The sequence below is a fragment of the Eleutherodactylus coqui genome, chromosome 1 (assembly GCF_035609145.1).
Source record: "Eleutherodactylus coqui strain aEleCoq1 chromosome 1, aEleCoq1.hap1, whole genome shotgun sequence".
Classification (NCBI taxonomy): Eukaryota; Metazoa; Chordata; class Amphibia; order Anura; family Eleutherodactylidae; genus Eleutherodactylus; species Eleutherodactylus coqui.
Genome location: NC_089837.1, coordinates 149,098,911 through 149,114,299, shown reverse-complemented (window position 1 = coordinate 149,114,299; position 15,389 = coordinate 149,098,911). Strand labels below are relative to the sequence as shown.

Genomic DNA, 15,389 nt, shown 5'->3' with positions numbered 1-15,389 from the left:
TTTGGACAGCACATGTGCACGTTGCACCAGCCGGCATGCCCAGATGCATCTGCCGTGCAGAAGAAAAGAAGATCCGTCTGGAACAGAGAAGACACGTACCGCATCCGGACAGATGAGAAAATGTCCATGGCCGCGAGCAGGGTTGGATCCCGCTACGAGCTCCCATGGGCAGTTTTTAATGTTCACAGTAACATAGAGGGACCTGCCGATCAGTGTCTGGAGTAAGGAGTATGGTGGGGTGGAGAAGGTATTCATGTATCTTGACATCACCGGAAGTGTGGGTGGTGTCTAGATACTTGGTGCTTGACAGGGGGGTGACGCCCCCTGTTCCTGATTGGCTGTATTTTCAGGGTTTCACAGCAGGTATTGGCACTCACCACAGCACTGTGGTCTCCTCATCTCAGTATAGTGCGTGTGCAGCTGCTGCCACTGGGACTGTAGGCGGCGGCGGTGGCATCCCCCAGCAGCACAGCACTCGGTGTGCTGTCCACTTAGTGAGGCCGCTGTGAGTTTCCCCGACGGCGGACTTACGCCAGTAGCGGTCCAATAACTTTTCCAGCTCGGTGTGCTGTCCTCTTAGTGGGGCCGCTGTGAGTTTTCCCTGCGGTGGACGTACGTCAGCAGCGCTGCACTAACTTTTCCAGCAGCAGGGCAGCACCAACTCTTGCCTCTTAGCGGGGCCGCTGTCACTTTCCCCAGCGGCGCCCTCCCCGCTGCAGCACAGCACAAACTGTGGTCTCCTCTTACCAGCCCTGCTATCACTCTCCCCAGTGGCACTGTCAGTGGCGAATGCAGTGTGAAGAGGATCGCCTCCACTGCCTTGTAGTGGGCTGCAAGGAAGAAGCAGAGAGTGGTTGCCCCGGGGCCAACTGACATCTGTTTGCCGGCAGCATGCTAAGCCCCACACACATTAACCCCTTCACGACTAAGGACGTAAGGGTACATCCTGGAGCATCAGGGTATGTATGAAGAGAGGTTGCAGGGCAACCTCTCTTCATACAGCGCGGGCGTCAGCAGTTTATTACAGCTGACACCCGCAGGCAATAGCTGCAAATGGCTGTGCAGCCGATCGTGGCTATTAACCCTTTAAATGCTGCTGTAAGTTCTGACAGTGGCATTTAAATCCCCCGAGCGATGTATGGGGGTCCCGTACGGCCCCCCCGCGGTGAGATCTAGGGAGCCGTGCAGATGTCATGGCAGCCGGGGGGCCTTCTGAAAGGGCCCAGGGCTGCCTTATCAGACTGCCTATCAAGCCATCCCCATGGGGTGGCTTGATAGACTGCCTGTCAAAAAGCAGTATGAGGTAATGCTATAGCAATATGTCATACTGCAGGAGCAATCAAAGCATCACTTGTTGTAGTCCCTCAGGGGGACTTAAGAGAAAAAGTGTAAATCAGAGCACTAAAGTTTTATTTATTCTACAAAACAATGGCATAAAAGTTTAAATCACCCCCCTTTTGCCATATCTATAATTAAAAAATAGAAATCATAAAAGAAAAATACATATTTGGTATCGCCGTGTCTGTAAAAGTCTGATCTATCAAAGTAATGCATCGGTAAATTTCGTCCGAAAACAAAAAGAACGCCAGAAATGCACTTTTTCAGTTACCCTGTCTCCCAGAAAAAACTCAATAAAAAGTGATCAAAAAGTCGTGTATTCCGAATTGTTACTAACATAAACTACAGGACACCCCGCAAAAAAATGAGCCCTCCCACAAACACGTCGATGGAAAAATAAAAAAGATGGCGGCAGAAATTAATTGAAAAAAATTAAATGTCTTTGGAAAAAAAAAAAAGAGTAGTATAGTAAAAAAAAACTATACTAAGTTTGGTATCGCAGCAATCGCACTGACCTATAGAATAAAGTTATGTCGTTTTTGTTGCAATTTGTGTGCCATAGAAACAAGATGCACTGAAAAATTTTACTACAATTTTTTAAAAGGTTTTCAGTACATTATATGGTACAGTAAATGGCAACATTTAAAAATACAACTCGTCTCGCAAAAAACAAGCCCTCATACAGCGACGTTAATGGATAAATAAAGGAGTTACAATTTTTTTTGAAGGGGGGAGGAAAAACTGAAAATGGGGGAAAAAAAAGGGTTTGGTCCTTAAAGGGTTAAGAAACAGCCTCTTCACCGGACTAACACTGCAGTGCTTTTTGCCTTGGCTGGAGAGTTAGGGTTAGGGATGTTTTAGTGTTAGGCTTACATTATTTGTTGCAATAATGTACGCCCAACACATACACTAATCCCTAACCCTGCAGCCAAGGCAAAAATTAGTACACAGTGTGTTTCAAGGACCTTTGAAAAGTCACCAAATTGGAAGCTAGGGGTGTGACAGGGGTGTTCCTAAATCCCTGCCCTGTCAAACCCTAGCTGCCTGGTGGCGTCAAGATACAATAATACCAGGGGAGAATACATATATGAATATGCAGGGCCTTCATTAGACTCCTCTCAAGTCCAGCTCTGCAAAGTTTCAGAAGTAAGATTTGCAAAAACCAGTAAACTGACTGGTATACACACAAAAATCAGTGTCTGTCACTATTCTGCAGCCCAGGCAGCCTAGGGGACCTGACAGTGCACTTTAATAACTGCTAATTCCTGATATGATTTTCTGCTTCATTCTAGGATCAGCTGTCTTGTGAAACAAAAATAAATGTTACAGACAAGACAATAAACTTTCATTCACCACTTCAGTGTGATTTACGTCTACAGGCAATGGTAAGTGTATTTTTTCTTGTTTCCCTTGAACACTCTTGCAGTTTTCAGTTTCTAGCATTATGTTGATTTTGTGTCTGAGTAACAACATACTGCCATCCTTCATCAATAAAATTCGGACATGAATTACACAACTTTCAAGTGGAACGTTGTGGTTTTTGAACCATTTTCTTTTTGTCATTTGTGCATTAAATTTTATTGTACATATTAAAGGGATTGGCTATTTTGAGGTTTATCTTGCTTATAAACCGTTTTTGTAAAAACTTCATAAAACCCCTTTAAAATAACTATACAGAGCTAATTGGGCTTTATCCACATCTGTATTGTGATTGCTGTTTTTAATGGAAACCCCACCACAGTGTGCCTGATCCATCACTATAATGATACTACTAATGGACACCATTGACTTATAATGGGATGAGAAATGTTTTAACTTGAAGCTGTTGTATGTAAAGCTATTTTTCTATCCAATATAATAGAATCCTCTAGTACAAATGTCAACACAGCATTTCTGTTATCAACTAGAAAGATAAGACTCAACTCATCTCTGCAATAAATTAGACCATCTGACGAAAGGAAAGTTGACATGATTAAATATAATAAAATTTATTTCTCATTCGTATCATTTGGGGACATACCTGAAGACCTTGGGTATAGCTACTGCCACTAGGAGGCAATACTAAGCAGAAAAGTGTTTGCTCCTCCTACTAGCTGTACCCCTCCTGCAGGCACCTGTTATGGACAGTGAGTGTGGACCACTGTGCCAACCAACTGGTTTGCATGTTGGCTAATCCTAAGTAGTTGGAGCAATTCTGGGAGTCACCTCTCTTTGGTAGAGGGATGAAGACAGATCTTTTCCAGTCCTGTGGCTATTTTGCTGATGCCCATACTGCTTGGTACAGTGCTGTGATGGTTTTTACTGGTACTAGCAGCAATAGCTCTGTCAGTATGTTATCTATGCTTGGTGTTTTATTTTTGGCTAGTGGTTTCATTGCCATAACCACTTCCGACTCCATAATGGAGGGCTCCAAGTCCACAGGCTCCATCTCATGCAATAGTCCAAGTTATGTGGTTGCAGGCATATAGTTCCTCTGTGTATTCCCTCCACCTATTCTTGATACTCTGCTGGTCATTTAGTTTCTTCATATTGAACTGTGAGAATAAGCCTCGCATATGGCCTTTCATGGCTTTTGCTTCGAGATGTTTGCAATGCTCATTCTAGTCCATTTCCTTGTCTTTCCTTGCCGCACGCTGAAAATCTGCATTTAATTGCCAAACTTCATCCTTGTTGCCGGCCATTTTTGTTGTTCTTCTTTTATCAGCTATTCTCAGGGTTTGCTCGGACAACCAATAGTGTCGTTTTTCCTGCTTCTTATAGGTGAAATGCTTACTGGCTGTTTCCATAATGTGGACTGTATATCGTGCCATGGTTCCTCTGGATGCTTTTCTGATGTGTCAAGCAGTTTGAATCTGTTTACTACCTCAAAAGTGTATGATTGGGGGATTTTCTCTCAATGGAGCATCCTTCTTAAAGGGGTTGTCTCGCAAAATCAAGTGGGGTTATACATTTCTGTATGGCCATATTAATGCACTTTGTAATATACATCGTGCATTAAATATGAGCCATACAGAAGTTATTCACTTACCTGCTCCGTTGCTGGCGTCCCCGTCTCCATGGCTCCGTCTAATTTCGGGGTCTTCTTGCCTTTTTAGATGCGCTTGCACAGAAATGTCTTCTCCCTTCTGGACGGTCCACGCAGAGGCGGCGTTCTGGCTCCGCTCCCTTGTACGCATCATCGCGTAGCTCCGCCCTGTCACGTGTGCCGATTCCAGCCAATCAGGAGGCTGGAATCCGCAATGGAACGCACAGAGCCCATGGTGCACCATGGGAGAAGACCAGCAGTGCACCATGGGAGAAAACCGCAGTGCATCCCTGGGAAAGGACCGGCGGCCATCTTGGGAGAAGAATTTTATAAGTTCATCTTTCATCACATCGGTGAGTAGCAAGAGGTCACCGAAATTAGACGGAACCATGGCGACGGGGACGCTAGCAACGGAGCAGGTAAGTGAATAACTTCTGTATGGCTCATATTTAATGCACGATGTACATTACAAAGTGCAGTAATATGGCCATACAGAAGTGTATAACCCCACTTGATTTCGCGAGACAACCCCTTTAATGCTATGGAATTTGATCTTGATCTTAGTTGCAAAGAGTTCATGATTAGTGCAGTCCGCACCAGGAAAGGTTTTTTTATTGCAATGACTGAACTTCGCCAACAATGATTACACAGGATGTAATCAATCTGATTTCGATGGAGGCCATTGGGAGATGACCACATGTAGAGTCAGCGTTTGGGTTGCATAAACCATGTGTTTGTTATTCTGAGCCAATTATTCTTGGCAGTACTGTACCAGGCGATCACTGGTTTCATTTCTTTCACCAAGCCCAAATCTTTCTGTGATGGTTGCTTCTGGCTGGCTGACGATTTTGGAATTGAAGTCACCCATAATGTAAATGATGTCCTTCTTTGGCACTTCGTTTAGAGTTTTCTTGGTGTTGGCATAAAAATCTTCAATGGTTTGCTCATCTGCATCAGTCGGGGCATAGATCTGTAAGATTGAGATGTTCACTGGTTTTCCATGTATCTGGATAGCAATGATACGGTCGCTGATTGTTTTAAAACTTTCTACCTCCTTTGAGGTCTGCTTGTTTGTAATAAAGGCTACTCCATTACTCTTGATTTTCTTGTGTCCGGCATGGTGCATTGTAAAGACATCAGACTGAAAATGGACATTTTCAAGAATATCAATGTTAAGTCTTGCCATTTTGCATTTCACAATGTCCATTTTCCCTAGACTCATGCCACGCACATTCCATGTTGCTAGTATGTGAGCTTTGGTACAGTGCAGTCTTTTCCTTTCATCATGAGGTGCATCAGCAGCTGGGCTTCCCGAGGGCTTTTGTTGGGTCATGAGGAAAACCCTGTCTATTTGTACTCAGACTTTTCTCTTCCGCTGTTGCATTTAGAGAATCTTTTGTCCTGGGGGGCCTACCATCAGATACCATATTTTAATTATTTAAGAGCTCTTTCATAGGGTGTCCAAGGTGAAGTTTTTACAGAGTAGCTCGCCAGGTCTTTCCCTAACTCTCCCCATTTATTCGGGCCTTTATCCAGCTTCTCTGGATACGGCCAGACTTTTATCTTACACATCGGCAGCTTCGGTAACTGCAATCCGCACTTTGTGGATTAAATCTTGGACACAGATGCCTACTCTAAAAGGTCCTTAATAGGTCTTCATTTTGTTGGATCACGACTTTTCAAAGTCAGAATTGATGAAATCATCTCAGAGGCAACTGGAGATAAGATTTCTCACCTAAAACAGAACAGACTCAGACATACAGAGAGACAGTCGGGAGAATGAGAACTACATCCTGAAGTCTTTTAGGCACTTTCTCAAAGGTGCAATCACCCAGACGTCAATCTCATGCCATCCAGAAACAATTGCAAGCTGCAAATCTTTGTGGCCAGGACTCAGTACCTCCAAGCTCGAGCAGTGAACGCATTAGTAATTCAATGGGCAGAATTCCAATTCCTGTACAATATTCCCCTCTTCCCATTAATCCCACGATTTCTCAAGAAGATCAAGATAGAAGGGCTTCCGTTGATTCTCACTGCCCCAGATTGGTCCCACAGGGCATGGTACTTGGATCTTGTCAACCTGCTCGTCGACTATCCGTGGTATCATCCTCTTTGAGATGATCTTTTCTTGCAGGGGCCCCTCCTCCACCCGAATTTGCTTTTGTTTTGTTAATGGCATGGTGGTTGAAGTGGTAGTCTTAAGAGCCTGTGGATTTGCTAAATCTGTCATTCAAACTATAATGAAAGCTAGGAAATCCTCCTCTCAGGTTTCTCATCACATTGGGAAAAATGTATTTAGCTGGTGTGAACAATGCAACTTCCACCCTACGATTTTTTTTTTTAATCCCATCTCCTATTCTTTCTACAGGAGGGTCTAGATATGAATTTGTGTCTTAGTTCTCTAAAGTATCAGGTATCCGCACTATACTCCATACTCTTCGAACATCCACTGGCCTCAAAGTTGGCTGTCCGTACTTTTCTACAAGGGATTGCTTATGCTGCTGCTCCCATAGCGTTCACCTTTTCCTCATTGGAACCTTAATGTTATGGATTTACGGGAATGGTCACGGCATACAGGAAATGTGGATTCAGTGGACCAACCCACCAGGCTGAAGCCAGACCTGGGGTGGTTGGTAGCTGACTCCTCAGAAAGATGAACTGTAGACAGGAAAAGGAGGACTGACCCTTGGCTGCAGAGGGAATAGCAGACCCCTACCTATAAACAAATCAAACTCCCGATAAGGGTGGCCCTGTGCAAGAACCTCGCGTCTGACTATATCTGATGGGGTAAAGCATGAAACCAGACAGATCTGGCAAGCAGATGGAAACAGACAGAACTGACAGCTGAAAGAGGAGCACACAGATGTAGAACTGACATAAAACTGACAGAAAATCTGTACAAACAGATCAAATATGCAAGAAGCCTCAGACAGAACAGAAGGTCTGAAATGAACCCAACACAGAGAGGCAGATAAGACACAGATCAAACAGAACTCAGACATACAACACTCACCTGCATACCTGCTCACCTAGCCAGATGGAAACTAAAGAATGTACAAGGTATTGTCATATATTGGCCAAGATACTTAAGCCTGCAAGCCACTTTACGGCTCCTTATTGTCTCATGGGTCCCTACACTACGAAGACAACTAAAGCCAGACTTGCACATATATGATGACACAAGACAGAATTCACACAGAAAGCTGCACTGAAAAGGCAACAAGTCACACAGAAAGCTGCACAGACAAGCAAGAACCCAAGACTGCTCACACTGAAAGCCCAGCAGATACTGAAAGGTGCTGGTATATATATGTCGTCACAGAAGCAGATTAACGTCTAAATTATTAGTAATAAAGCCCTTTCACAGTTTAGACAAATCTAAAATGATAATTCTTTATTAATTATATTTAAAAATTACTTGAACGAACACGGGGCACAACACAGAAGCCACTGGGTTGATGGAGATATGAGAGTCTATTCAAGGACCTAGGTGCCACATCCTAATACTGCTTCCCTCTGTATACAATCATAGCAGAGAGGAAGAGCATGTTATAGGAAGTTGGCAACGTACAGTGGCTTTAATCAACGAACAATTAAAAAGAACTCGGACCAAATTCTATACTAGTGTCCCTCTCTTGTGCTCTTAGTTCACTATCAAAGTAACAAACAACTCAGCTACCATTACTAGATAGACTCAGCAATGAAGCTTAAATAGATGAGCATAGTATAGTTTTAAACAGAGGGAAAATAAGTTTCTAGAGAGCTGTGTTGTAATAAAGGTTGATTGAAATGTATCATGCAGTAGTGCGGATCTTCATATCATTATTCAGAAACCTATATGCCTCTCTAGAAACCCTCTTATGCTTGAATTCATGCGAGCAAAAGAGAAAGGATATAAGGACAAGTTGTGGGCCCAGTATAAATGTCAGTGAGCACACTTCTTCTCCTTCCAGGGCCTGTTTAGTAGTCCTGGATTCTTAATTCATTCAGATTACTAATATCGGCATTGATGCACTCATAGTTAGCTCTCTCAGTACTGTATAATCTCTTTCCATTTATTCTCAACGCGTTTCTCCGCTAATAATGGCGGGTCATCAGGAGATCAATGAGTTTAGTACTAAAGGATCAATTTTATATGTTTATTAGTACACAAAGCACGAATCATTGGTGCTTGTTCATAATGTATAACGCGTTTCTCCGCTAATAATGGCGGGTCATCAGGAGATCAATGAGTTTAGTACTAAAGGATCAATTTTATATGTTTATTAGTACAAAAAGCACGAATCATTGGTGCTTGTTCATAATGTATTTCCGAGTTTACTCCGAACCAATATCAAGCATATACTGCCAAGTAACGGTAATATCTCGTGTTTAATATAGAGGGAGACTCTTTGAGGTATTAGAATAAAAGTGGCATCAGAGATGTGGGCTAATAGTGGGTCTTGAAGGACCTTTTTGCCAAAGGATGCCCCCTGACCAGACCAAGACTGTTGTCCAAGATAGTCTATATAACAGCTAGGTCTGATTCAGTATCTCAGCATGCACAGTAACAACTCTTTGACTGTGCCTGAGAACGGGCAATATGAAGCAGATAATGTCTGTAGCGGCAGTTGTATTAGAGGAGACCTCTTTAGAGAATAAGCCCTCTTTAGAGAATAAGCCCTCTTATGCCAACATGGATAAAGCGTGCACAGTAGCAATTCTTTAGCTGTGCCTGTGAACGGGCAAAATAGAGCAAGTACTGCCTATAGCGGCAGTTATATTAGAGGAAGCCTCTTTTTTAAAATTAGAGAATAAGCCCTCTTATGCCAACAAATAAATAAAAGTGACCCCTGTCAAGTAGTGCAAGGCTCAGGTTTTCCAATAAAGATGGTATAGGCAAAACCTGAGTCTGATCTAGTAGCTAGATATATGCACAGTGGGGTCACTGTAGCAGAGTCTCCATGTCCCTAAATAGGTCTCTATCTGAGATATAGTGGTATAGAGTATAGCATGAATAGAGCAGCGCCTCTGGCCTTGGTGGTAGGTCAGGGCTAAATGCACTCCACAATTAAGACGCTGACAAAACAGTGGCACAAGACAGACATAAAACATTATGGAGGGGCCCCATTAACTCTGGGCCACTACACATTATATGGTACATTAAATAATACCATTAAAAAATACAATTAGTCCCGCAAGATTAATTTAAGACTTTATAAGATTGCTAAAAAATATATATAAAAAATAAGGCCCAGTACTGAATACATACTGAAGTATCAGAATATGTATCATTGATAACCACCCGTGGCTTTCTAACATTGATCCAGTTACTCACTTATACACACCCCGACCAAGCATTCTCATTTTATATACCAACCTATTACGGCACCTTTCATATAAGCAGAATTATTCCATCAGGACGCAGTGGAATTTACTGCTGCGGAATTATGCAACAAAATCAACGGAATTGCAGGCTGATTTAAGCTATTTTCTTACCGCATGAAAATCAGCGCAGAACCCTGCTGATTTTGGTGTAGAATTTACTGCGAAGTGTGGTGCGAAATGGGGAAAATTCCACCTGTGTGGAAGGTCTCTAAGCGGCACAGTATCAAATAGTTTTAAGAAATCAAGATATATGAAATCCAGTGACTCTCCCCACTCTAGAACTTACTTCCTCATAGAAGATGATTGAATCGGTTTGAGAGGACCGATCCCACATAAACCCATGCTGATATGGAGATATACTGTGCAAAAGTTTTAGGCCAGGCTCACACGGGCAGATTCCAATTGCAGAACCTGTGACTGTCATCCACATGGAGGATCTGCGCCCAAACCCGGGCATTGAAATGCATGTAAAATCACTTTTTTGCTCACACTCGTGGATATGTATTGCATATGCCGCGAGCGTAGGAAAGATTGCAACATGCTCTACTTTGCCGCGGATTCCATAAGGACGACTTCAATTGAAGTTGATGAAGGCTGTCCAACACACAGCCAATATGCAATTAACATTGCATTCAAAGCAAAGCAGAAGTAAAAAATTACAATTTTTGTTTTTTTTAATCAATTATGTGATTTTAAAAAACAGGGTTTTTTTGGACAGCAGACATATGAATGGAGGCTTTCATCCAAAAATGGATACCCCCATTTGTCCCGTGTTCAGAAACATACCCATTGTGGCCCTAATTTTCTGTCTGGATGCACAACGGGGCCCAAACTGAACGAAGCGTCAAACTTTAACTGTCTATTGACTTTTACATGATCGCCATTATCCATTGGATAATGGCGATCACGTGACCGAAGACCGCTCACCGCGGCCCCCCGTGACATCTCTAAGATCTTGGCTACCTTTAGTAGCCAGGAGCAAGAAGATTTTAAATTTCCTCTTGCCCTCCCCAGCTTCTGCGCTTGCGTCCACCATTTTGGCGATGGGCCCATGCGCCAAAACTGGGGGAAGGTCCGCGGATAAGGATCCCATCAGAGGACATCGCCGGTGGCCCTATTTAAGTAATTTCACCTCCCCTCACGGATCCGATCCGTGACGGGAGGTGAAATTTGAGCTTTTACGTGATCGCCGTTATCCATTGGATAACGGCGATCACGTGACTGGGAAAAGCGTACCATGGCACCCCATGAAATCTCCAGGCTCTTGGCTACATTTAGTATTTTAAATTACCCCGCCAATCTGCGGCTTTTGCGCCTGCGTCCGCCATTTTGGCGACGGACACGTGCGCAGAAGCCAGGCAAGGTCCGCGGATAAATCTGAGGGTTTAAAGTACCTAATTTCATCTCCCCTCATGGATATGATCCCTGAGGGGAGATGAAACAAACTTTTTTCTTTTTTTTTTTTTTACACTTTTTAAACTTTTTTTTTACTTTTACATGATCACTGCTATGCATTGAGCAGGAAGCTGTCACCGGGAGCTGCATACAGCAGCTCCCGGTGACAGCTTCCTGCTCTCGGCTACTCATTCTAGCCGGGAGCAGGGAGTTTTTAAATTTCCCGGGCCTCCAGGCTCTCTGCGCATGCGCGTGACGCATGGAGCTATCACGTCCTGAGCCTGCAGGGCTTTCATTCCTAGAGGATGCATATTTCTACGTCCTCTAGGAATAAAGCCCAGCAGGCCAGGATGTAGAATACCGATTGGGCCGTCACTAAGGGGTTAAACTAACACACACTTATTGCCTGATAGAGAGCTAGTATGTTATGGAGCTCAGTAATAGCACACAAGTGTAGGGCTCGTAGGCCCAATGTAGACTGACAGACCTGGTCGGTGGTGTTCTATACCTGTTTAAATAGCAAGGGTACCGCCCCCATTCCCTGAACATTTGCGGTGTCGGGCCAATTAGAAGAGTCAGCAGAGACCGATCACTCGCGTAGCCGACGTCGCGCTCTATCTGATCTCATCAGTTCAGGTCACGTGACTATCATGTGACATGATGACGTCTAAAGGTTCTCGCGTAATTTCGATGGAAAAACACACGCACGCGCACTGCTGGAACTGTTTCTGTGTCTCTCGCTAGTGCAATGTAATGCGTGGTGTGAAGTATCTTCTTACATGGAGCATGCACCGAGTGTTGTGCCATATTGCTGTTCATTAAACGCACTTCAACATAATATAAAGATAGTTTCCAGATGGTATAAGTTTTTATGGCCAATATTAACTACCCTACAATTAGGCAAGTATGGTAAATAGATGAAGGTATAAATTCAAACATTCAGGTAATTAGAAGATAAATAGTATATGCCCTAAATAAGGCTAGGTGTGACATAGCAACCAAAACTCACGTCCATTATTAATAGATGTTGTATTATTAGTAGATACCAACTATCATAGATACAATAAGAGTATTATAGTTAGTTGAGAGGTAACACAGCACGGGGAATCAAGGTTGGGAAGGGGCACAGAGAGGGATGCCATGTAGCGATGAGGTAATTTAAATGAAGGAGACAAAAGAGAGGCATTCATTGAGACCCTTGGGGGCACTGGATTCAAGACGATGAATCCATGCCGCCTCTTTTTGTAGGAGTTTGCGGTCGATGTTCCCCTTCCGTCCTGTCGGTCGTATAATTTTGATGCCTCTAAAGATAACCGATTGAGGATTGTTTTGATGTACCTCTCGCATGTGGGTTGCCAAACTAGTTTTTTTGAGTTTTATGCAGAGATGCTGACAACAGGTAAAAAGAAAATGTTGATGAGAAAAATTCACTGATTTAGTATTTTATTTGTGTTTTCCAGGCTTTTTCACCAGGCCTCGGTGGCCTGTCCCCTTTACGCAATAGACGTAATATTAAAAATGAAGAGAATGATGGAAACGGTATGCTAAAATTATTCAAGCCTCTTAAAAGAACTGAGCAACTGAGCAGCAAGCGACACGGGCATAACTATAATAAAGGACACAAACATGGAAAAACAAGGGAAAAAAGACAAGGAAGAGAAAATTAAGAATGAACATCAGGACTCTTCAGGAGGCAATGAAAATGAAGTCACTCAAGCTCCTTAGCAACTAACAAAGCCAGTCATTCTAAAGCCCCGAAATTTGCCTGCTGTACAAACAGCACCTGAAGTGGCCAAAAGTCAGGAAATTTTCCGCAATACGGATGAAACATGTAACAGATTCTCCAGAACTTCCCACTGATATTGTACCAAGAAGTCCCAGAAGAGTGTGGCAACCAATCAGCCTGACTCCTACTCATAAAACACTTAGTGATGATGATCTGCTTGCTGCTGTTGTCTCTACACTTCCATCAGATCAAATTATAGAAAAGAATGAGCTCTTTACCCCGAAACAAATTACAACAGGTTTTCCCGATGATGATGATGACCTGTTGGGGCTAAATTAAGAAATTTACAACATTTTAACCTGTCTGCAAGCAGCAATAATATCTGTATTGCTTTATATTATGCAAGTATGCTCACAAAATAAAATCTCACATATTAGAAAGAGACTTGCCGTTTATTGAGTGGCATAGCACTTACCCCACATTGTATTACTAGAATAATATGCAAAGCCTTGTCTGTTGACAAGTATTTAATATTTCATTATAGACTACATCGCATCTAGCATTTTTATCCTAGTGTTAGGGCTCCTTCACACTGGGGAGGACAATATCGGGCTGTGATTCGTGGCCCGATATCACACTTGCCACCATGTAAATGCCACGTGGATGCAAGGGATTCATGTGAAAACAGCCCCGCATCACTGTGGAGATGAAGGGAAACCCTGTCACAGCACGGCAGAGGATCATGACGTGCTATTGTCTGCAATGGGCGATATCGCAGCCAGATAGAACATGCTATGATTTGTTTCCTGCATAGCATCAAGCCATAACCAAGTTGCAGCAATGTTTCACGATTTTTCACGGCTAGCTGCAGCGTCTTGCAGTGCTCTGACGCTGAGGCCCAGAAATCCCTTGCTCGGCAAAACAGCTTTAAATGACTTGAAATGCCTCACTAGAGGCACCTGTCATTGTTTAAAAGCGCTAACCGCTGTTAAACTCCCTCCCTCTCCCTTTGCCAGCCGGCTGGCATAGATTCCTATTGGAGTCTGTGGAGCTGCCATCGTTTTGCCATCAAAAGATAGGACAAGTCCTATTTTTTAATGTGAGAGAAATGTTAGCGTTAAAAAAAAACAAAACGCACCTATTGCGTTGTTTTGATGCACGATTTTTTTACGTGCATCAAAAAATCGTTCATCTAAAATAATGCATAGATAACCATAGGTTCTTTTACATGTGGTTTTTGACGCGCCTACTCTGTGTTAAAATGACATTCATGTGACAGAGGCCTTAAGGGTTCAAATTTTTTGCACACAGTTCTCTCATTATCTATCATTCTAGCATTAAAAGGGCAAATTAGTCCATTGTCAATTCTTTCTATGCTTTTCATGGATTTCATAAATAAAAGTGCAGATACCTTATTTAGGCCGGCTGCACATGGAGAGGTTGGATTTTGCATGTGGGAGCCTGAAGCAGAATCCAGCCCTGACCGCGGCCAGCATACGTGCGTACCTGCCTCTTTTCTTCTTAATTAATCTGCATTGTGGATGGCAACGGCAAATCGCCGTCGGATATGTGCAGCACGGATTTTCCTTTAAATGTTTCTTTTTCCCACGCCTTTACTAGGATGGGCTGCAGGTTTGACAGCTTCCATTGATGCATTAAAATAGAACATGCTGCAATTTTTCTTCCGCTCACGTAAATCGTAATTCAGTTCCGCGAGTGTGAAGGAAGAAATGCTTTTCAATAGTATGTTCTGAACGGTATTTGCTGTAAATCACTGGTGCAGATGCCGATCGCAGATTCTGCAATGCAAATCCCTTTGTGTGCAGCCAGCTTTAAAGCTCATTCATGCAAGGGACCTAATAGCAAAAAAATTCATCACCCAAAAAAATCTAACTGCACAAAATGTGTGAATGGATGATTTTTCTGCACTGAAGTCCCGAGCTGTATTAGCATTGAAACCTGCCGGGGGTTCCCTTCATCTCTCTCTCCAGTGAAAGGAAGCCCCGCCACAGGGATGAAAGGGGTATCCCTAGGGCTTCCCTTCATTGCCAGGACTCCCTTCATCTCAGCGCAGCTGGAAGGGTTCCCCTGCAGGAGAGATGGAGGGATTCCCCAGAAGCGTGGCTGGAAGATAATAAAGATAATCTTTATTTATATAGCACCAACATATTCCACAGCACTTACAAAACAGGGGAGAACAGATACAAGAAACAAAGATACAAAAACCACGGTTACATGACGTAATCGATTGATGGAAACAATAGGGGTGAGGGTTCGGCTCTAACGAGCTTACATACTACAAATAATGGGGTGATACAGAAGGTACAGAGGCTGGGGATGTGCACGGTATGGCGAAGTGGAGAGGGATGGATGCTATACACATAGACAATGCTCAGACATAAGCCGTGTATTGGTTGAATCGGTATGACTGCAGGGGCTGGATGGTTTCGGCTAGCAGGGATTGCAGTCAGAGAGGCAAGGAGCATGTTATCAGGCAGAGTAAAGAAGAGTGTGGTTTAGGGGATATGGTATGCCTCC

General features: G+C 43.3%; 1 protein-coding gene across 1 annotated transcript in view; it reads left to right on the top strand.

Moving 5' to 3' along the window:
* The window catches only part of LOC136626582 (kininogen-2-like), a 102,684-nt gene extending 89,393 nt beyond the window's left edge, over positions 1-13,291 (top strand). Inside the window, exons 9-10 of the mRNA XM_066601635.1 lie at positions 2,631-2,723; positions 12,586-13,291. Coding sequence (XP_066457732.1) covers positions 2,631-2,723; positions 12,586-12,792 — 300 coding nt within the window. The 3' untranslated portion in view covers positions 12,793-13,291. The remainder of the gene's footprint in view (positions 1-2,630; positions 2,724-12,585) is intronic.
* Positions 13,292-15,389: the final 2,098 nt, after the last annotated feature.